We start from the raw sequence: 22,819 nt of genomic DNA, 5'->3' as shown, positions 1-22,819 counted from the left end.
CAAATTACAACACGTGTAAAATACAGGAGACATAATATGTCACTGGAAAAAGGTTGACTCACAGTTTCGGTGATTTTTTATTAGATAATCAGGGTTGATTAATAATTTTACAACTGTTTCAATTGAGGAATGTTTTATTTCTGTAGGTGTTATTGGTGTATAAATCACATGGGCTTGTCACATAGGCATATCTACTGGAACACTTTTGTTCAAACTTTACATTTAAATTCCACACTTGTATTCATAGAAAGCATCATTCTTTGCATTTAAGTTAACCCATTGCCAGAATCAATTTTTTACAGTATAAATAGTGATTACAAAGGTGAAGATAACAAACAGTGATCGACCTGAAAAAAAGGCTACAAACAATACAAATCTATGAACAGTGCAAAAACAAAAACAGACCCTCAGAAAAACAAGAGGTGGGAAATTATGATTTTTGTAATTATTACGAAATGCTGACTTTAAACGAGGTTGTTGAAATCCCAGAAACGTCAACTCACTGTAAAACCAAACATTTTCGTGGGTTCAAATTGTTTGAAGAAAAACTATGGGTTTATGGGATTTTATTTCGTAAAATATCCAAATATAATACAGTTCAATTACAGACTCTGGGATTTCTTCAATTTCGAGTTTATAAGGTATATCGAATTAACGCATGAGTAAAAATGAATATTGGTATATATATATATATATATATATATATATATATATATATATATATATATATATATATATATATATATATATATATATATATATATATATATTAATGTTTAATTGAAGGCCACAGCAAGATACCTTTTTCTCATACAGAAGCTTGTGAATAAATTTTGCTTCATATGAATTAAAAAAAAACATGCAGCTAGTTTAAGGACTCCCATATTTACGTCAGCTTATGCAGTGGTTCGAGAAAGCTATTATGACGTCACGTTAAAACAATACAAATGAATCTCGATGAATGAATACATGTACTCTATGTTCTTTTTAAAACACACTTAAATACTTTCGTTTCTCAAAAATATTAAAAAGATAAATGAATGTGCAACTTATCTTGCCAAAATAACACATCGTATGTAAAATGAAAGCCAGCTTGATTTCGCTGTACTTACTGAGATGACGTAAATTTCTTAGTTTGACAAGAGTTTCTCTGTACTTGAGGCATGGATCAAGCTATTATCGTAGTTTGTAAAAATAAAAACAAATACGAAACAAGATTAATTGAACCAAAATAAAGACATATTCTAAAATATATTAAATCACATTTTATTTTCAAACTAAATTGAAAATGTGTAGCCTTTATATATAGCCGTAGGGAGAACATTTGTATAGTAACGGGCTAGAATGAGGGGTCCAGCCCCTCCAAAATATCAAGAGTTCAACGATATCCGCTTCAATATAAATTCTGAATTTTTAAACACGTTTAGCTTTTATTTCTACTGTTCTGAAAAGTGCTGGGAGCTGGTTGTGCGTTGTTTATATATTGTTTGTATATTCCGCAATGTAACATTATTCCAGTGAGTATTACATCTATATCTAGAGTTTTTAGAAAGACGGCTAAATTTTACACAATACCTGAGCACAAGGAAGTTGTTCCCAGCACTTTTCATGTTAAGGAATTTGTCTCAAACAAACCAGAATAAATTTTATAGCAGAAAGATACTTGTATATTTTATATCGATTATTTAATCTTTGTAGTAATACATATATATTCTAATTTTAAACCTGTCACGTGACAAACAGCTGATGTAAGCGGTGTCGCTTTGGCCGAAATCAACAGAAACCCGATATATACAAGTGCAAACACCAAAATGCACATTCATCAAAACTAATGTTGTTAAAAAAATTTTAAATTATATTCATTTTCACTTAATACATTAAGGCGTGTATTGCATGGGCGTCCTTAACCTAGCTGCGAGGTCTGCTAATAACGGAGCGCAATTAGCACCCATGTGTATTTCAACAGATTTTTCGAAAAATTAATCTACAAGAACTATATTTAGATATTGTCAATCAAAACCTCAAGCATCTCTTTAAATATCAACTTTGGAGTACTTGTGTGTAAGATCAGAATGTTTTTTAATAAAATAATTTTCCAAATGACCAATGACAAGGTAAGTAAATTTACGAGTGCAATTTCTGTTGAAAAAGTATCTCTCTATGATGTCAAAAAGCCTGGTCTTCGGAATTTTAATTTATCGTGGGAATGCTGTATTGTCTACGAATTTTTCCGTTTGCATGATCATGTCAAGGAGAACACGGATTGTGTGACCGCTCGACATGGGATGCTTACTCCTCCATGGCACCTGAACCTACCTATTATGCTTTTAGAAGTCTCATCGTACTGAAAACAAACTTAATTTATTTTCTGTACGGAAATTTAGGGAACTACGACTTTTGCTTTCATCGATGCTGTCATTGAGTCTTCGCTCACACAAGCTGTTGTAAAATTAAAACATATGACAACATGAATAGCTTTCAGCGTTGCTGTGATGGAGTAATCTGCTAGGCTCTTTAATTTAACCCAAAACAATATTGTCGCATATTGTTGCATATCCATAATAAATCTTGATCTGAATCTATCGAGATGTAAAAGAATAACAAAATTATAGGGACCAGAGATTTACTAGGATACATAGATAAACATACAAAAATATGCATGTAAAATTCACCAGGTACAGAGTAGAACAAAAGTATTAATTATACTTCAATGTAATTTAATCTTTTACAATAAAATCGCTACTTGTTGATTAGCATAAAACTACAATATCTTGACAATATATACAGTGTATTTGCTCCAGAGCGAATAGCAGCCTTGAAAGGATCGCGAAAGTGTTTAATTAATAATATTATTGACAGCTTCTACAAGAATGTTTTATAATGTAATGAAATTATTAAATTTTAAAGTAAATCGTAATTTAAATAAAAAACTATTTTTAAAAGTTTGAAATGTTTCAGGTAAAGAAGTGATGTGAATTGTGATTTACGTTCCTCGTTAAATTTGTAATTTTTTTCACATAGTCTGAATTTTCATGTAAAACAAAAGCTATACCTTTTTGAGTAGAAAATTAAATGTGCTATTGTCACATTTACGGTGCTTTACTATTCATTTGTCTTGCATAGTATTTTTACATTTACCATATGTTAACTTTCTTACATAGTATCTTGACAGTTACCCTATACTGGAACTTCCATTCGAATACCCTTCATGGTACCTTTCCACTACCTGTACTTATTTATCTGAGTTTAGGCTTTCATTCTTCTAACAGGCTTCCTTACAACACTTACATTTTTTACTGTCTAGCAATTTCTTTAGTGAATTCGGAATTAAACTTAAGTTGCTCTTAATAATATCGCAGACATAGATTCCTGAGGTCTCGGTGTATGAAGTATGGTGTAAAACGTGCAGTGTATGGTGTTGAATCGAAACTATCTTTGTATTGTTGAGTGCAGTAGAGTGACGGATGCTTAGAGCAAGTATGATGATGCACATAATAAAATAATGTGTACAAATATTTGTGTGTAAAAGTATTAAAGCTTTTGTTTATTTAGTAATTGATAGTGAAGTTTATTTTCTGTAAATGTACAGCGTTTAGAAGATGTAAGTATTATCTAATCTAATGTAAATGCTCAGTACTATCCTCAATGTTAGATAGTGCATTAAATCAAAGGGGCAAGACAAACATGAATTGCTTTTACATGTCTTTCAATAACAGGATTACATAGATAAAGATCAATAAAGCCATTGGTGCATAATGTAGACTATTCGCACTGTTAACTGGACATCCTGTCTCTTCCTTAACATGAGTCGTATACTTCCAGTTCCCACATCTAGGAAAGTTATATGGTGGTTTTGGCATCTGGCTAATTTCTCCAACTTGTAGTATAATACCCATTCCCTCCTCGACATGGAAATCAATATGGCAATGGAAAAACCAAAAACCTTATGCAAAATAGGATATATAGTAGTAGAAATATTTCTTATGAGGCGATAGGTATGAAACTTATTTTATATGTAAATTTATAAACATTTTTGCCTAAGCAAACAAAAACCAAACAAACAAACAAACAAATTAACAAAGAATATCGAACAATTTATTTGTCAAAACACTCATCAAAAACTCGCTTTCAGAGATCTGAATGCCAAATACGTGTTGGGACAAAAGTTAGTAAATACTAATATGCCGCGATATTGTACATTAATAGTATTGGCATGGCACTATTATACATAAACATGAATTATTGTACTTGTTGCACTTGCATTGTTTAATGTTTGTATATGTGTTATACATGAATCTGAATTATCCTTTCCGAATTGGTACAGTGCACGCGTACAAAGATTGGTGATGTGAATAAGTTATACCATATTTTCCTACCTTTATTGATAAGTACACGTGAATCTGAGTTAATTTACTCAGATGAGTTCTACATTGACCAAACTATCCTACCTGGATTGGTGGCATGTATTCGGAGAATGGTATATCCACCATTTGGCACAGTTACTGTGTCCTTTTTAACCGACATATTTAGATTTCTGGAAATGTTCCCTGCTTCATTCAACTTCTTTACCTCTTGGAGGGTAGTAGATCGTTTAAGCTGTGTATAAATGTGAAAAAAAGAGAAATTTATTGGCCGTCGTTGTGCTCACATGATATTTATTTGGCAAATAAATGTCTAGAAAAAAAACAGAGGTGTTGTTGCACTATTATAAAAAATATCCTAAAAATCCATGCTTTCAATAATCATTAAGCAATAATATAAGTGTGTTGATGCCTGAATGACGTTTTATTATTATGGCATATTATTTTTTATATATTATATATTATTTTATATACATTATTTTGTGTTAAGTAAAAATGTTATGCGTACTTTGACCTCATCTTAAGCCAAGGGGCCTGGTATATCACAAACTTGAATTAAGCAAGTGCTTGAAAATTTATGAGATATTCCTTCTGTATTCAATAATCCAGAAGTGAAAAAAGAATTAGATAGATTACATGATCAGTACGTACTGGTCCCTGCTGACAAAGCAGGTAACAACATTGTCTTTGTTTGTAAGACACATCTGTTTCATATTTGGATATTTTACTTGAAAAAGACGTTAATGGTAATCTAACAACCAAGCTTTATGATAAACGTGATGACTTTAACTTTTCAATCGTCAACTTCCCTTACTTATGCAGCAATATACCTTCATCACCTGCATACAGGGTATATATCTCTCAGTTGATTCGATATGCAAGAGCATGTTCTACGTATGTACAATTTCTAAAACGAGGTAAATTATTGACAAATAAGTTGATGAAACAAAGATATCAGCTGTCTCGTTTAAAGTCATCATTTCGTAAGTTCTATGGTCGATACAATGACCTTGTCAGCAAATACAATTTATCATTGAGTCAAATGCTGACTGACGTTTTTCATACTAATTGTTAGGCCATTATTTACACACTGAATTGTCGACGGATTTTTCCGTTATTTCCCGATCATGACAAGGAGCACACGGCGGGTGTGACCGGTCGGCAGGGGATGCTCACTCCATGGCACCTGATCCCACCTCTGATGTTTGGAGGTCGGTGTTTGCTCTGCTCCTATTTTGTATTGTACAATGGACTTTTGAGCCTGAATACTGTTCGTTATCTCCATATATTTCATATTAAAGATTTGATCTTTAAAAGTATTTTTTTAAAAAAATATTTCTAGCTAAAATTTAACCTTTGTTGTTCCTCCAACACAGTTCCAGGGATCACTATTTAAGAACTCAATCTTAAATACATTGGGATGACTACTTCATTATAACATCTTTTATGATTTTTCATATATTCCCGGAAAATTCGACACCCTTATCTTAACTCTTATCTTACGTGTATCAAGGGTCACAAGCTATACAAATAAGAATCTATTTTTATTATATTATTGGATGCTTTCATTCAATATGATTCACTGTGGTTATTTTGTTGTATTACATAGTAGTTGTGTTATACTTTATAAATAATCATCTATATTATTATTATTTGTTTATTTTATCTTGTTGAAAACTGTATACATTGTTGCAATTTATATATAAATATTTCCACACTTCTCCCCCTATTCAAACTACGCGTATTTATTTTTTTCTATGTACATTTTTTCGATCCATTGGTTCAAGCACAATGTTTTCGTAGTCAACGAAATTAAATGTAATTTAAGCTCCCGGGAATGGAAAAGCTTAATTTTTGGACGCTACAAAATACATGTAATAAATGTCAGTACTCTTGCACTAAATTGCTTGGTTTTTCTTTTCTTTGTAAAAAGTAAAGCAAAAGATTCATTTTGATCTCAACAACATAAATTAAATCAAACTTCAGTTTCCATTCAACAGGTATAATCATAATTGTAATTGGTTGATGGGGTATATCATATTTGATTATTTTACTAGAAAAAGGCGCTAATAGTAACCTAACAACAAAACTTTATGATAAACGAGATGACTTCAGCTTTTCTATCGTTAACTTCCCTTATCTATGTAACAATATACCATAACCACCTGCATACTAATTGTTAAGCCATTATTAACACACTGAATTGTCTATGAATTTTTCCTTTTGACCGATCATGACAAGGAGCACACGACAGTTGTGGCCGGTCGACAGGGGATGCTTACTCCTTCATTGCACATTATCCCACTTCTGATGTTTTAAAGTACCATTTTTGTTCTGCTTCCGATTTTTATTGTTCCAATGGATTTTTGAGCTTGATTACTGTTCGTTATCTCCATATTTTATTGACAAAAAATTATGGAAATTTTTCAACTTTTCGCAGAAACTTCTTTCGGGTAACTCAGTCGGTAGAGCGCTCGCTCCGTGATCGGAAGGTCGTGAGTTCGAATCTCGGTCGTGACTGAGTCGATAAGAAAAATAGGTAGCAACTGTTCCTTCACCATGCGCTCGGCACTTTGAAGTGAAAGTTGTCGGTTCTTCGGATGAGAACTTAAAAACCGAGGCCCCGTGTCACGGCAGGCGTTGGCACGATAAAGATCCCTCTTTGCTTAATGGCCCTGAGTGCCGAGTTAAGGTCAAAATAAAATTTGAAGCCCTTCATCGGTATATGGTGACGTCTCTACATGAGTGAAAAATTCTCGAATGGGACGTGAAACAACATATAATCAATCAATCTTTCGGCAAATTGGCTATATGATATTAAAAAGCAAAAAAGGTGGTTTTTATCATTATAACATTTGCTAATACAAATATACACCAGTATATTTGTAAATGAAATCTCTGCAAGACGTAAGTCTCATGTAATTTCGCTAATAAAAAATAATCTACAGTATATTAACGACAATGTAATTCAGTTCTAGAAGTGATCGTAACGTATTACTTTACAATGTAAATTGAAACAAGCTTGATTCAAAATGTGAAAATACAGATTTTAGAAGTAAAGTTTTCAAAAATTCTCTGGCGTCAAAGAATTTAGATTGAATTGCATAATGAAGACTTTGAATAAATTTCTCTTACCTTATCCATACCAACCACCCTATAACTGTAGCCATGAAGATGCATGGGATGATTGCCTTCAAACGTTTTACCTTCGTTCACTATGACAAACTCTACCACATCGCCTAGATTGACCTTTTTAATGTGGACACATTTGCAAAATTCTGACGAGCAGTTATGGTCATCATTTAAAGAATCACATATCAGTTCCTGTTTACAATTAAAGATACATTTATTTATAATTTTCCAAAGTGTGAATACCCTGTATAAAAGAACTCTTTCCAGACTGAGTGTATTTGAACATTGAATCAAGCGTTAATTAGATTTATCAATTAAAAGAGTGTTTTAATGAATCTGATGATACTAAAATTCCGAACTTTTGCAAATTTAAAGTCTAATAAGTAAAATTAAAATGTATTGTACATGCATCTCTCTATTTCACCTTAGGGATATCTTTATATTGTGTGAGAGGTGGTGCTGGAGGTAGCATTGACGATATATAGTTGATCTGGGGTAAATATGTGTGAGAGGAGCTCTCCACTGCAGAACTGGGGTTCAACATGGGGTCGTGGAAATCGTAGTTGTCAATCTTGTTAAAATCCATGGACATGTACACTGTTTTATCCGGAGTTTCTGATAGAGCCTTATCGTTTTCATGAAGTGATACAAGTCTGGTTACTGGAATCAGATTCTCACTTTCCGCTTTGTCCCATGGATTTAGTTTCTATAAAATCAGTTCACAAAAATGCAATCCGTAAACTTTATTTTTGCAATTAAATAGAAAAAATTCAAAATCTAGCCTTGGTAAGCAGAGTACCGTATAACCAGAAATTTTAGCGAGGATTCATTTTCGGCATTTTTAGCGAGAGAGTTGAGATCGTTAATTAAACGAAATATCGCTAACAATTCACTCCGCAGACAAAGGTTACCGTTACTTTTGCCATGCATCATAAAACCGCTAAAATTACTTTTCTCTAAAATTAAATACTGATTTTAAGGACAAATAGCTAAAAATACCACTTATACGATATATTGAGGAGAAAATTTTACAAAATATTTGAAATTTTTGTAATATTATCTGTTTTTCTATTATGTACCTTTCCTGAGCGAATCTCTGTGTCATACCCAGTAGATAAGTCTGGAAGGTTTCCCTCAGCTCCTTGATAATGAAGGATAGCCTCTTGGTGCACCTTTTTAAAAACACAGAGTGCTTCACCGCGAGTCCGAATCCAATAGTTGTCAACAGACTGTGTTGCATGGAGTACAATATCATATCGTTCACCAGCAAACACGGTAAGTGATTGTACTGTGATAGGCTGCACGGGAAAACCGTCAGTAGCTATGATGATGAGGCTATGATTGTCTATAGAGAACTGGATGGGACATTCCAATAAACCATTGCTAATTAGACGGATCCTGTAGCGTTTTCCTTGCTCAACAGACAGCATCTCACGGGGTGTGTAAAGTGTGGTATTATCTACATTTGTAAATGCCTGGAATGTTCCTTTTCCTGAATAATGAATACTGAATATTTTTACGTTGGTGAAAGAAAAATCAATCAAACAGTAAGACATTAGAAAATTACATCATTTCTTTATCATACTGGAATCTGTTAATCAGGAATACCAAAATTTACGTTGTTTTGAATCAATGAAATTAAAACAATTACTCTATTAAATTATTATAAAAATATAACAATTATAGGTTAAAAATTAATTTGTCATTTTTCCCCTCGCAATATTCATTTCAAACAGTGACGCATTAGAAAATTATACATGATTTTTTTATCATGCTGGATTTTTCAATTATGTTCGTTTTATTGCAGTACAAATAAGACATTTTATTTTATTATCGTACCATTAATGAGCATTGAAGCGGGAGTGCTGTCGCCAAATGCATGGATATATTTGGCGAATCGATTGATAGCCAATTCCGCCAACCAATCGTTTATCATTATAGTATGTTCCGGTAAATCATGATCATAAAGTTCCAGATGAGGCTCGGTGATATCCGACTGACGGATCACAAGAGCTCCAAAAACTCCGTCCATTCTCTGAAGCCCGGAATGGGAGTGCCAAAAATAGGTTCCGGGGAAGTCAGGCTTGAACCTTTAAACAGTTACAAAGTTGTTATTTATTGATGAATTTGTATTTTTTATTATAAACCATGTTATGACAAATAAAGTTGAAAGGGGGTGTAGTGTTACGTGTGTCAGTCTGTCTGTCGTATGTTTTTCTATGTCATCCTCTCTGTCAACAAGAAATCATAAGCAGTAGTTAACAGATCACAAAGACAATAAAAAGAAAATAATAAGATCTACATTAAGATATGATTTTTAGCTAAATGCACTTGGATTTTACCCGATGTTTTTTTCAAGTTGTATAACATTATGACATGAACGAGATTGATAACTGAACTACCCAAAGACAAAGGACAGTCATCAGGACAATGGTCTTACAATACACTTATTATACATGAGGCCTCCTTTCATTCAGTACTACCTTATGTAAATCATAGACCTGAAGCAAAGGGATCGCCGACTTATGACGTCATAATAGCGATCTCCTTGCGATTGCAGCGCCCTCACCGGGATGTTTAGAAACAAACTTCCTGTAATGAAATGAGTGTTGTCGCATCATGAAATGTTGCATTCTTCTAAGGGAAAAACAAAAACTTAGAGCAATGATCAATCACTTCTCTAAGCTTCCTTCGACGAAATGATCTCGGTTTACTACTTTGGGGGTTATAACTTTAAGCTGTGGAGTCGATGGAACGTTTTAAATACAGACATCAGCTGACCATGACGTGACATCTCTTGAAAGCTGTCTGCTATATTTTATGGTAAGTACTCAATTATCTTATTATTTGTTTAAAAAATAATGACACAATTTATTATCTGCTGATACATGTATTTAAACAATGATCAATTTCAGATCTATGCTGAATTGAAAATTTACATAAATAAATATACATCGTAAACTGCCGTTTAGATCAGCTAGCCTATTTTAAACAACTTGAGATGCTAGATGTCCCATTGACGAAATATTTAAAGAACAATTATAACTCTCAAAAAATTAATTTAATTTAAGGATAATCAGTGATCAATAGAATTTCTAGGAGATTTTTTTTTCTTTTTTTCACAGATTTTGTGGATTCTCTTTACAGACTTTCGCCTACATGTACATCCATGTCCACTTCTCTAAAGAGAATAAGATTTTGTGGAGTGGGTTTGCCTTGCTCTACACCAAACCTTATGGAAAATGTTGATGACATGTAGCATTCCATGTACCGTCTGGTATGATAAGTTATGTGGAAATTAAAAAAAACACTGACATTCTGATCATCCTGAAACTAAATGATGATGTGATAGAACAATGATTGGTTACAAACCTGCACAGGATAAAATCAACAAAAGTGGGGTGTGCATGAATGAGTTAACCCGCGACTGGATTTCATCGCAATAATATATAATACATGTTTGGAGCTCCAATCTTTTCAACTATATCCAGATTTTTAATAACCTTTATAAGGTATATCATAACTCATAGACAAACTGCATCAATATATATGAATTACATATAAATGTTAAATAATTTAAATATGACTGTAATGAAACATTATTAAAATCATTGTTATATATTACAGACTTTTCCACTTTTTTATTGATTCAAAGAGTGAAGTCGTTCAGCTTAAAGCACTGCTAATTGACATCATAATATACATGGTTTCAGTATTATTACATACACTTGTGAATGAGAAATACTTCATTTTACAGTTTAACATGTCAACTTTTTCTAGTGAGCATCTATTTGGCGAACACTGCTCTAGATGTTTGACATATTGTCTTTTTTAAACAAGCATTCTGAGAGTATTGCATTAGCAATACTAGTCCCCTACCGGCAAGTGTAATCTGGTTCCCGTTAAGAATTGAAAATGCCATAATTCCCTCAAAAATCAATGAAGCGGGAAGAAATGCAAACTTGATCTATAACTAATCAAGGTAAAGTCACATACCAAACATCAGCTCAATATCTGAAAGCGTTTAGAAGAAAATTGCGGAAAACCCCTAAAAATTGAAAAGACCGTAATTCCGTCAAAAATCTATGAAGCAGAACGAAATGCAAACTTGATCTGTAACTCATCAAAATACATTCACATACCAAAAATCAGCTCAATATCTGCAAGCGTTTAGAAAAAAATGTGCGGAAAACCAAGTGGGACAGACTGACAGACAGACAGAGGGACAGACAGACAGACCGACAGACGGACGGACAGACTCCGAGGAAACCTATAGTCCCCTCCGGTTTCACCGGTAAGGGACTAATAAATCATTTAAAATGCAATGCACAGCTACAAAGTACAAAATAATGATATATTGAGCATCATATTCCATATGACTAGCAGCTTTAGAATACAAATAATTATTTATATACACATGTACATGTTTATCTCCCAGTATAATTATACTGTTTGATCTCTAACCGACTGCCTAAATAGAATGAATTAATAGTTTTAATTACTACACACATTGCACATATTTGATAATAAGGCATAGAACAATAGGTTTGAAATATGTTTTGATAGCAATTATATTCTAATCTTCGTCTGGGGTTTACCTGGAATTACCTGTATTTTACCAATACATTATAATATATTTTAAAGGGAATACATTATGAAAATTTTACTTATCCAACCAAAGATGAAGTTGATAGTTTAGCCAAATATCCCTATCGCAATTTTTTATGTTTTAAAATAATTTTTTCGAGAAATAAGTCAATATATCAAGTGGAAAATTAACATTTTCTTCCTATTCTTTCCATAGAATCTCTTTCTCCAATGATAAAGACTATAGCAATTAAGTAATTATCTTACCTGGACAAATTCCCGTTTTGCACACAATTTTTCAATACCTAAAATTCAAATGTGTGCAAAACAGGAACAAACCCCAAAAAACACAGACACCTAATTTTTTTTTTCTTTTAATGAAGACTATACCCCCAATACCTAGTTATTAGTCCCCTACCGGTGAAACCGGAGGGGACTATAGGTTTCCTCTGAGTCTGTCCGTCCGTCTGTCTAGCTGTCTCTCTGTCCGTCTGTCTGTCTGTCTGTCCCTCTGTCTGTCTGTCAGTCTGTCCCACTTGGTTTTCCGCACTTTTTTCCTAAACGCTTGCAGATATTGAGCTGATTTTTGGTATGTGAGTGTATCTTGATGAGTTACAGACCAAGTTTGCATTTCGTTCCGCTTCATTGATTTTTGACGGAATTACGACCTTTTCAATTTTTAGGGATTTTCCGCAATTTTCTTCTAAACGCTTTCAGATATTGAGCTGATTTTTGGTATGTGACTTTACCTTGATTAGTTAAAGATCAAGTTTGCATTTCATCTCGCTTCATTGATTTTTGAGGGAATTATGGCATTTTCAATTCTTAACGGGAACCAGATTACACTTGCCGGTAGGGGACTAGTATTGCTAATGCAATACTCTCAGAATGCTTGTTTAGTTAGGGAAAATATTTTTTATTAAAAGAATCATGCTCAAATGGGATATGAGTTTTTTTTTTTTGTTTTTTTTCAATGATGCCTATAAAATTTGTGTGCATAAATATGATTATATCGAACTAACTTTTGGTAAACATTTTTCTATCAGGTATAACCCTAGAACTGGTTTGAGATTGATTGTAAAAAGTTTTTGAAATTCGGCATTCTAATGATCATTGTCATCAACAGTAAACAGTATGGATACAAACCTGTGTGAGGGGGTGTTATTCCTTTATTTTTTTCAAACATAATCATTTACTGTAAATTTAGCATTAAAGCATTGAGTTGTTGATAATGTTAATGCAAAGGCAGGTTGACCTCCCACCCCATTTTTCCTGCAGCATGATATAGTAAAATTTTCCAATGATGAAGCATTTCTTGATTAATAAAAATTGTGACCCCCCCCCCCCCTTACAATAGATTGTTTTCGTATTTAGCCAATTCTCAGCATTTTTTATTTATTTATTTATTAATTGTTTTTACCTGTCAAAAATATTCTTGTTAGTTATCACCCCACCCCCCACCCCCTTCTTATTCGTGTTACTGTACCATGATTGAATGCCATGTGGTGATGTTCAGGGCCTGTTGCTGAAATGGAATAAGGATCATCGGCTTTCTCTAATCACTGCTATAATTCATAAGATATTTGTGATTTAAAAGTTACACGCAATAAATATGTAAACGTTTTAAACGAGCTTCACTTTGAGCAACCTAGCTGACATATCAGAGCTGTTCTGTGATCATGTTTTACATTACTGTCGAGTTTGATATTGAAAAGATACATCTGGAATTCATTAAGAATGTTTTATATGTTAGGAAAAAAAAACACGGCCATGATATATTTTGAAAGAGGCAGACTGCCTATGAAGACTGTACGACAATTCCAGATTTTCAAATTTTGGTTTAAAATATTACAAAATAAGAATTGTATTTTGAGATCATGTTATGAGAAAATGTTAAAGGAAATCGAACAACCAATGAACAAGATCACGAACTGGGCTTCCAATATTTAAGATAAATTATTCGAAATTGGGTTAGGATACATGTGGACTGACCACGAAAGAATTTGTTCTTGATTATAAAGCAAAGAATTATTGACACCTATGTACAGAATCTCCTTGCAGATATCAATAGTTCATGTAGATGTATTATTATTTAAGAATATTATTGACCACTTCACACTGCAATATTATTTAGTAAAACCTATTCCTTCCATTTATAAAAAGCAAATTAGCAAGATAAGACTGTCATCACATAATTTAGCTATAGAAAGTGGACGCCATAAAAATATATTACGCGAAAATCGAATATGCGAATTGTGTAGATGTGAAATTGAAGACGAATTCCATTTTGTTTTAAAATGTCCACGATATAGGGATTTACGAGTAAAATATATTGAAAAATTTTACTGGGAAAAACCATCTATGTTTAAATTCATACAGTTGTTATGTGCACACAATGTTAAGGACCTTTGTAATTTGGGAAAGTTTCTATACCATGCTTTTAACTTAAGTAATGAATGTCTTACTGTCTTATAAACAAATTAAATAAATAAAATGGTTTGTACATTCTCCACCATTAAACTGATTGTATAATTATTATGCTGTTAAAAAAAACCTGCGCTATGACTTACTGTTTATATGTTATAAATTTATATATTTTGTATACAATAAGATGTATGTCGTACGTAATAAAGTGAATTGAATTTAGTTTATTATTTTACACAGTACGAAACAATAAATACCTCAACAGCTGTTAAAGAAACTCTTCAATGTGTTAGTAAAAAACTTTTGGTAAATTTGGCAATAATTTAATTCATTCAAGGCTATAATAGCGAGCGCAGCGATTCGCGCCGCTCGTCACTGCGAGCTCTTAAAGCAACGCCTGGGCGAAGAGAAATTTCGGACTTTGCACATCGTTTTTCCGCAGTTACCTGTGGTCCCATAATGCTTTGCGAATTGCATCTCGCCGCAAACTACGTTCTCGCGGTACCCAGAAGTTCCAAAAAGAAATAAACTCACCTTGATTTAATGGATATATAGCAGATAGATAGTAGATTTAACGTTCTTTATTAAAATTAGCACTGTTCAGACTTTATTTCGGTAATACAGCATTACATACGACGTCATGTGACGTCAGAGTCTAGACGTACCAAATATCACGTGCGGTTTGAAGAGCCCGATCTAAATTAACTGAAAGGTAGATCTGCGCTCGCCCTAACGGTCGCACCGTCAACATATTATCTCGACAATGTAGATGTAAACAACGTCATGTTTATGTCGGAAGTTTTCTATACATCCCGGGGAGGGCGCTGCAATCGTAAGGAGATCGTATAAAGAAAATATAATTGTGACGTCATAAGTCGGCGATCCCTTTGCTTTAGGTCTATGTATAAATACACAGTAAGGTTTTCATCAAATTCACACCAAACTTTACTCTGTCCCTTTGAAAATTTTGAATGGTCTATTTGAAAATGCCAAAAAGGTGGGGGTACATGTATTTGTTACATTTTATGTGAATTCGGACTTAAATTTGTAGGTACATGGGACTTAATACCTTTTAATAAAATGCTTGATTTGTCTCACATCGCATAAACACCAATGAAACATACATGTCCATTTCATACATTTGTCTTAATAAAAATAATTATATCCTAACTTGTATTGGAATGACGAATGCGCAGGGATAGCGCATTGAGTAATCATGGAGATCCCATCCATATGTGGTGTATTTCTTTGGTGAAGTCCATGCCAGTGAATGGACAGTCCATCAGAACCTTCCAATTTGTTGTGTACATTAACTACTATAGTGTCTCCTTCGCATATCTAGAAATATATACAAAGCATTATAAAATAATAATTGGGTAACATTGAAACATAAAAATCATACTGCATGTTACCTGTATGATCCAAATTTATATCTGATATGCCAAAAAAGTACGCTATGAAACTTTTGAAAATTATTTTGAAATTCAAGGCGAGCTAAAGAAATGATGAGATTAGAGTAAGCGTATCACTTTTAACCTCAAATTAAATATCTAACATCTTTCGACAATGGAAATATGAACTATCTTACCAAATCTTTTCAATCAAAAACGTCTTTCGAAAATATTGAAAACAATGACGTAGACTTACATGGATCCCGGGGCCAGGCACCATTCTGTTCACCGTGATTATCCCCCTTTTAGTTCCGTCCGCCACCACACAGTGTGGACGTGCACAATCTGTGACGTTGTGTGGACAGTTGAAGCATGCTTTGGATAATGTGTGATAGTATTCTACTGTGAAGTTGTATTCACACGTCAATGGGAAACGACTGTCACATTTTCTGATGCATTGGTGATTTTTGTAATCTTTGAAAATAAGTGGACTTTTTTCGATATCACTTTCCATGACATATTTAAACCTTATTATGATTTTAACGCCCACAGGCCAGAACTTTGCCAGTGGTCTTGGTCGAGATGCATGTATATTATATTTGAAATATAAAATAAGAGTATACACTGAACCCTTTAAACCCCAGGGGCTCGTTTCTCAAAACGTCGTAGATTTGGGCTTAAGTTAGTCCGACTAAACAAATTACGCCAAAATTTAGGCGGGCCTAAATCGCGTTTAAAAAAACGGCGTAAGACTGGACCTAATGTACAAAAGATTAAGACCTCTCCGCTAAGTACTAAGCATCCGCAGATCGTATTTTATTGTACAAAGACACCTTGCTAAATTGTATGGAATATTATTCCTGGTGCGTCTAGGGTGATATGAATCAAATGTAAGGTATTGCTTTTTATCTGTTATTTAGTAGAAAACGTCCGTTATTATACGGTCTTCAATTTTAATAACCATAACGTCGAGGAAGGATAACATATTTCCATCCAATTTCAAAGTTGGGCTCAAAATGTTGAGAATGTTAAAAAAATTCCATTAATTGATCTTCATCTTTGTTCCATATGATAATACAAAATTACAGAGTATGGAAATTTTCGCAAGATATTGTGTATAGTGTACTTGTGATACAATTTTGTTGAAATCTGAAATTTGCTTTGAAATAGAGTTTTGAAAGGATTTTAATAAAATTTCAAATTTTTTGGTAGATGTAGAATTATGTATGTTAGCGTAGTCTACTTCTGTATCAAGTTCTATTGAAATCTGGCAAATATTTTGGGAGAAAAAGCAATTTAAAAACTTGCTATTTAAAAGTCAATTAGACAGCTGAAAAGTTTTTGAATACAGTCTGTTTAATTGGAACATAAAAATGATTAGGGCAAAAGTAGAACGCTAGCTCGCAAATAATTATGCTATTAAAAGCTTTAAATGCAAAAGGTATTCAAACAATACAAAGGCCTTCTTTTAGACAAATGTGACGATGTAATTATGCCTTCCAAGAAAACACTCGTCACTACATGTTTATGGTTCTTTATTCATGAATTTCCAAAAAGTAACATTCAACTCACTAAAACTCTACTCTAAGACTCATAACTAACATACACACAAATCTCATCTCTTTCCCCCAAATTCCTCCCACATTTCTAAAGATAGCCAATGAAATGGAATAAAAACTGAAATTGTAATATCAAAAGAAAGATGGTTGACATTAATTTAGGCCGAATTCTCAAGACAGGAAATGTTTAACCTTTTATCTCTACGCTGAATGTAAAACTTGTCACTGTCAATGTTGTCACTGATACCGTGGGACAGGAGGGGGAGAGATGTCAAATTGATAAATATAACACAGATGCTGAAACATCAAAGTAAAATACATAAATTCACTCCTTGACACAAATAAGACAACCTGGTGACGTAAAAATTGAAGTTGCTAGCTTGCAATTGTTGGAATTTCTTGTAGGAAAATCGTAGACTTCTTGCAACATTGTTTTACTCTCCATCCACGTTTAGATCCTTTAACCCCTTAAAAGTTTATTCTAAAATTCACATTTTTAATAGATCATTATAACTAGTTTCAAGGTGTATGACGAAATAAATGCATTACACGTACCTAATAGCAAAAAATATGTGAACATTTATTACCGAAAGATATCGATTATCAACATAAGAAACAATTCTGACAACACTTCATACATACATCATGTACAATGTACGTAACAATCTTTGGTTGGTTTCAATTAGATTAGAAATCTGCTGATAGATCCGCACTGAGATGTGTAAGGTGCATTTATAGCTAAAGGTCCTGCTCCCCCTTAACAGATTATAATGTATTAAAATTTATAAATTGTTTTACCCGTATAATTATATATAACTAATAAATTATTCGTACAGATTTCATGAAAGGCAGGACGGAAGTGGGAATAAAAACACTGTTATTTTGTAATCGAAGCACTTTATCTTAAGTTCCAATTTTGAAAGTAGACTAAATTATCATTTTAACGAATTAAGGATCTTTCAAAAGTTGGCATTCATATCCCCACAAAATTACAAAATAAATACATTTTTAGAGAATTCGAATTTCATTAAATGTAGCCTAAAATATTAATGCTCTTTAGAATGATATGAAATTAAAAGTGATTTGTCATGTCTAACAATGATAGCACAAGCTTTTTACACCATGTATTTTATAACAGTATTGAAGTAAATAGAATTAAAATACCACATAGGTAAAACAAAAAAACATGCAATTTTCTCCTAATGTTTGGAAGTTTTATTTCCAAAACTAAACTTGTTGATCAATTTTCAATTAGAAAATGCATACCTGGTGGCTTTAGTCGCGTTTCCTGAGATGTGATATTTTTTTATTATATAATATGATTATCTTTATCTATAACTATGAGCTTTAAAGAAATATGGGTAACATTATTTCGTAAATTCAGATAAATTTTTAAGCATTTTCAATTACTTAACCGCTGATTTTCAGAACCTGAGGATTCTTTACAAATACCTTGGCAATTATATTTGTATAAACATTGAGGTAACCTAAGTTTTGGTTAAATATATTCTTATGTGGAACTCGTTGTCAGTAATGAAGATGCTGAATTGATACATATACATAGTTGGAGATGTTGAATTATGGTACAATTCATGAATTTGAGAAGATTTTTTGTATGACAGGATAAACTGGACTTAGTACATGTTTCACACCTCGAACAAAGGGTTTTTGCTGCCACCAAATCACTTGGTACACTCCAAGCCCAAGCTTCATGGCTGGATGACTATGCCATTGTGTGAATAATTATTAAACCTATCATTATCAATGATAGGTTACAATCATGGACACAGGGCAAGGTCACTAAACAATGAATGTTGGACCTGAAGTGCTAAACAGTTAATACAAGGAAAAAAGATCTTTTTTCCCTTCCCTTGTCTTTCTTTCTGAATTAATCAACATTAGCCAAAATTAAAACATTAAAAATTATTTAAATTAAAAAAAAATTGAATTAAAACAGAAATTTAAGAAATGTTTAGTAATTATTTGAATATTTAGGATTTAGCAATTACACGACTATAACTTACAACTAGAATTATATCTCATCAAAAAGTGCAAAAAAAAGGTTACTCACCATCTTGCCTTCGATTTTAATTAACAGATTAAGAGGACACAGCAAGAAGTCAAAATTTGATTTTTTGCAAAGTTCAAATACAGGGATATTCCTATATTGCTCAAGCAGTGTGTGAACTTTCCCTGTAATTGTTGTAAGCCGAGACAATCCAACCATATACAGATTTTTTCCCTTTTTTCTGTTTTCGTTTTCTGTGGAAATATGTGCTTTTCAAGAGCAATTTATCCATTTTACTTCTAAAAACAAATCTTTACTAATGTCCACAAGTCCCCTGACTTAAATCCCATAAAAATGACATGAATATCTTCATACTGAGATTTTGAATCTATAGAAATGAACCTTATTGTGTTTGAAAACTACTCACTGTAGACTGTCATCTGACCTGTTGCAGACAGGTGTATATTACCCTGAGGGGTATAATTATCACATCTGGGCCTGTACAAAATGGCAACAGTCAGGACCAAATCATCGTTATCTTGATTAAATAACAAGAAACACACAAAGAATTGTAATGAAATAGATAGAGACACAAAAGGTTTAATTTCTCATGTGAAACATGTACTAAGTATGTTGTTAAACTTTTCCCTCGCCATTCGATTTGGTCCCTCGCTTCGCTCGGCACCAAATCTCATGGTGCTCGGGAAAAGTTTACCAACATATACTTATAATTAAATAATTGATCAGATAATTTTATTACTTTAACCATCTACATTCTGTTTTTTACTTGAATATTTGTCATGAAAACAATCTTAATTTCTGAACCACTTTGATTTGTTTACAAAGAAAAATTCATCGGCATTATGAATTAACTTGATTTTTTTAAGATGTGAAAATATTACATACCTTTGACTTTGTGATAAGATGCCACATTCAAAACATTAAAACTAAAGAGGAGCACAATTTCTTTCAGCATTTTTAAACGAACGTTTTGTGGCAATATTCTAATTTTAGAAACAATGTATTCACGTACGAGAGTAAACAAAACCTAATCTCTGCTTGGTATTAGTTCAAGTAGGACAAGGGCTTTTCAAGTGCTGCCGGTGCATACTTTTTGCTTTGAGAAAAAAGAATATGCAACTGTTATCTGTAAATAATCACGTAGTTTTTAGTCGACTATTTATGAATATCCCCAGGTTGGCAAATTTCAATATCTTTTTTCCTCTTTTTCTGCGTGCATAATTAACAGGGTTCAGTGAAAGTGTGCTTCAAAGTGATTCTGCAATGCTTCTAATCATGTCTACAAGGGTTCGTATAAGAATGCTTTTTACACTGTGTCAGATTTAAATTTCCGCAAAACAAGTTTCTCGAATCAATTCAGTACCACAAATTCCGTTTTCATTCTTCTTTTCCTTAAGGGGTTGCAGAACACATATCACATGACACAATTGACTACGTCATAATTCCTATTAATAAGATGCTAAACCATTATTAAACACACCAGTAGCTGTAAAATCTTCGTTCATATTGTTGATCTTTATCATGTTATGAAAAAATATTTCAAAGTTTTGAAATTCATATCAATATTTACAAATTGTGAAAAAGATTGATTTACTCCTCTGTTTCCCCTACACTGTGCGTCTAACAAGTCAGTGACGTAATAAGTAATCTGTTAGTGCAGCAAGATTAAGTACAGGTACTTGACTTCACGATCAACTTTATTATAACAAACTGGTGATTGTCAGCCTATTTTGAGGTATAAAGTGTTTGTTTGTTTATTGTTCAGCCTCCCTCTCCAGAATTTTTCGCTTATAAATATGGAGACGAACCACTTGCCAGTGGAGGGCTGCAAATTTATACCTTTACTCGGCACTTAGGGCCATTGTGCATTGAAGGATCTTTTTCGAGCCAACACCTCCAGTTAATTATTAGAGTGAAGGACTTGAATTTAATCGTAAGTTTCAAAATATTCATTAATATATTGAGAGAATTTTTTTCACAAATGAGTTTTTGTCCTTAAAGTTGTCTCAAAAAGTGTGTAATTTATTCCAACCATTTGCAATGTGGAATAAAAATCTTGCTTAAAGAATGTCAAACTCCATTCATATTGTAAAATATTTAAAGAAATACATGTCATCATACACATCTTTTATTTGTACTTTAAAATTCCCGCCATGGATTCTGTAATTGGCCCATAAACATGAATAATCAAAACTTCATACAGACACGGTACGGAGCAATATTTGTGCAGCAATATCTCTTAAAGAAGTCAAGAAATCTGATGAAAGAACTGTTTTAATATATGAAGGACATTCTTAAGTCGGCAATGGTAATCTAACAACAATAATGATTATAATAATATAATAACTATGATAAACGTGATGACTTTAACTTTTCAATCAACTTCCCTTACTTATGCAGCAATATACCTTCATCACCTGCATATGGGATGTATATCTCTCAGTTGATTCGATACGTAAGAGCATGCTCTACGTATGAACAATTTCTAAAACAAGGTAAGTTATTGACAAATAAGTTGATGAAACAAGAATATCAACAGTGTCATTAAAGTCATCATTTCGTAAGTTCTATGGTCTGACATTAAGTCATATGCTGACTGGCGTTTTTCATACTAATTGTTAGTTTATTATTTACACACTGAATTGTCGACGGATTTTTCCATTATTTACCGATCATGACAGGGACGACAGGGCGGTTGTGACCGATCAACAGGGGATGCTCACTCCTCCATGGCACCTGATCCCACCTCTGATGTTTTTGGAGGTCCATGCATATATCTTATCTTACTCTATGTTTCATGGTGGCTCATAGGAGGCAACTCGTCTATAAAATATGGAGATAACGAACAGAAATCAAACCCAAACGTCCATTGAAACAATAAAGATCGGGAGCAGAGCAAACAGGCACCTTTAAAAACATCAGAAGTAAGATCAGGTTCCATGGAGGAGTAAGCATCCCCTTGTGGACCGGTTAAATCTGCCGTCTGTTCATTGTCATGATTGGGCAAACGGGAAATCCATAAACAATTTAGTGTTTAAATAATGGATCATCAATTAGTATTAAAAACGCCAGTCAGCATTCTACTTAATGATAGATTGTATTTGTTGACAAGGTCATTGTATCGACCATAGAACTTGCAAAATGACGACTTTAATCGAGACTGTTGATGTGCATGCTTCAATCAATTTGTTTGTCAATAGCTTGCCTCGTTTTTAGAAATTGTTCGTATGCAGAGCATGGGAAACTGGGAAATAGAATCCCCATATGCAGGTACGTGGAGCATGCTCTTGTGTATAGATCAACTGGGAGATTTAAACCCCATATGCAGGTGAAAAG

The 22,819-nt window shown here is 33.1% G+C and overlaps 1 protein-coding gene across 1 annotated transcript; it reads right to left on the bottom strand.

Moving 5' to 3' along the window:
• Positions 1–2,612: 2,612 nt before the first annotated feature.
• LOC133173878 (uncharacterized) lies at positions 2,613–16,409 on the bottom strand. The gene is made up of 8 exons (XM_061308948.1): positions 16,152–16,409; positions 15,676–15,842; positions 9,333–9,583; positions 8,573–8,985; positions 7,918–8,199; positions 7,497–7,685; positions 4,449–4,596; positions 2,613–3,943 (listed from the first exon to the last, which is right to left on the bottom strand). The coding sequence occupies exons 1-8, from the start codon at positions 16,407–16,409 to the stop codon at positions 3,696–3,698; spliced, it is 1,956 nt and encodes a 651-aa protein (XP_061164932.1). The 3' UTR covers positions 2,613–3,695.
• Positions 16,410–22,819: the final 6,410 nt, after the last annotated feature.

Source organism: Saccostrea echinata, unplaced genomic scaffold (assembly GCF_033153115.1).
Source record: "Saccostrea echinata isolate AGI-Se365-2 ecotype Australia unplaced genomic scaffold, CSIRO_AGI_Sech_v1 ptg000056l, whole genome shotgun sequence".
Lineage (NCBI taxonomy): Eukaryota > Metazoa > Mollusca > Bivalvia > Ostreida > Ostreidae > Saccostrea > Saccostrea echinata.
The sequence above is the reverse complement of the archived record's forward strand: the minus strand, read 5'-3'. Positions and strand labels throughout refer to the sequence as shown.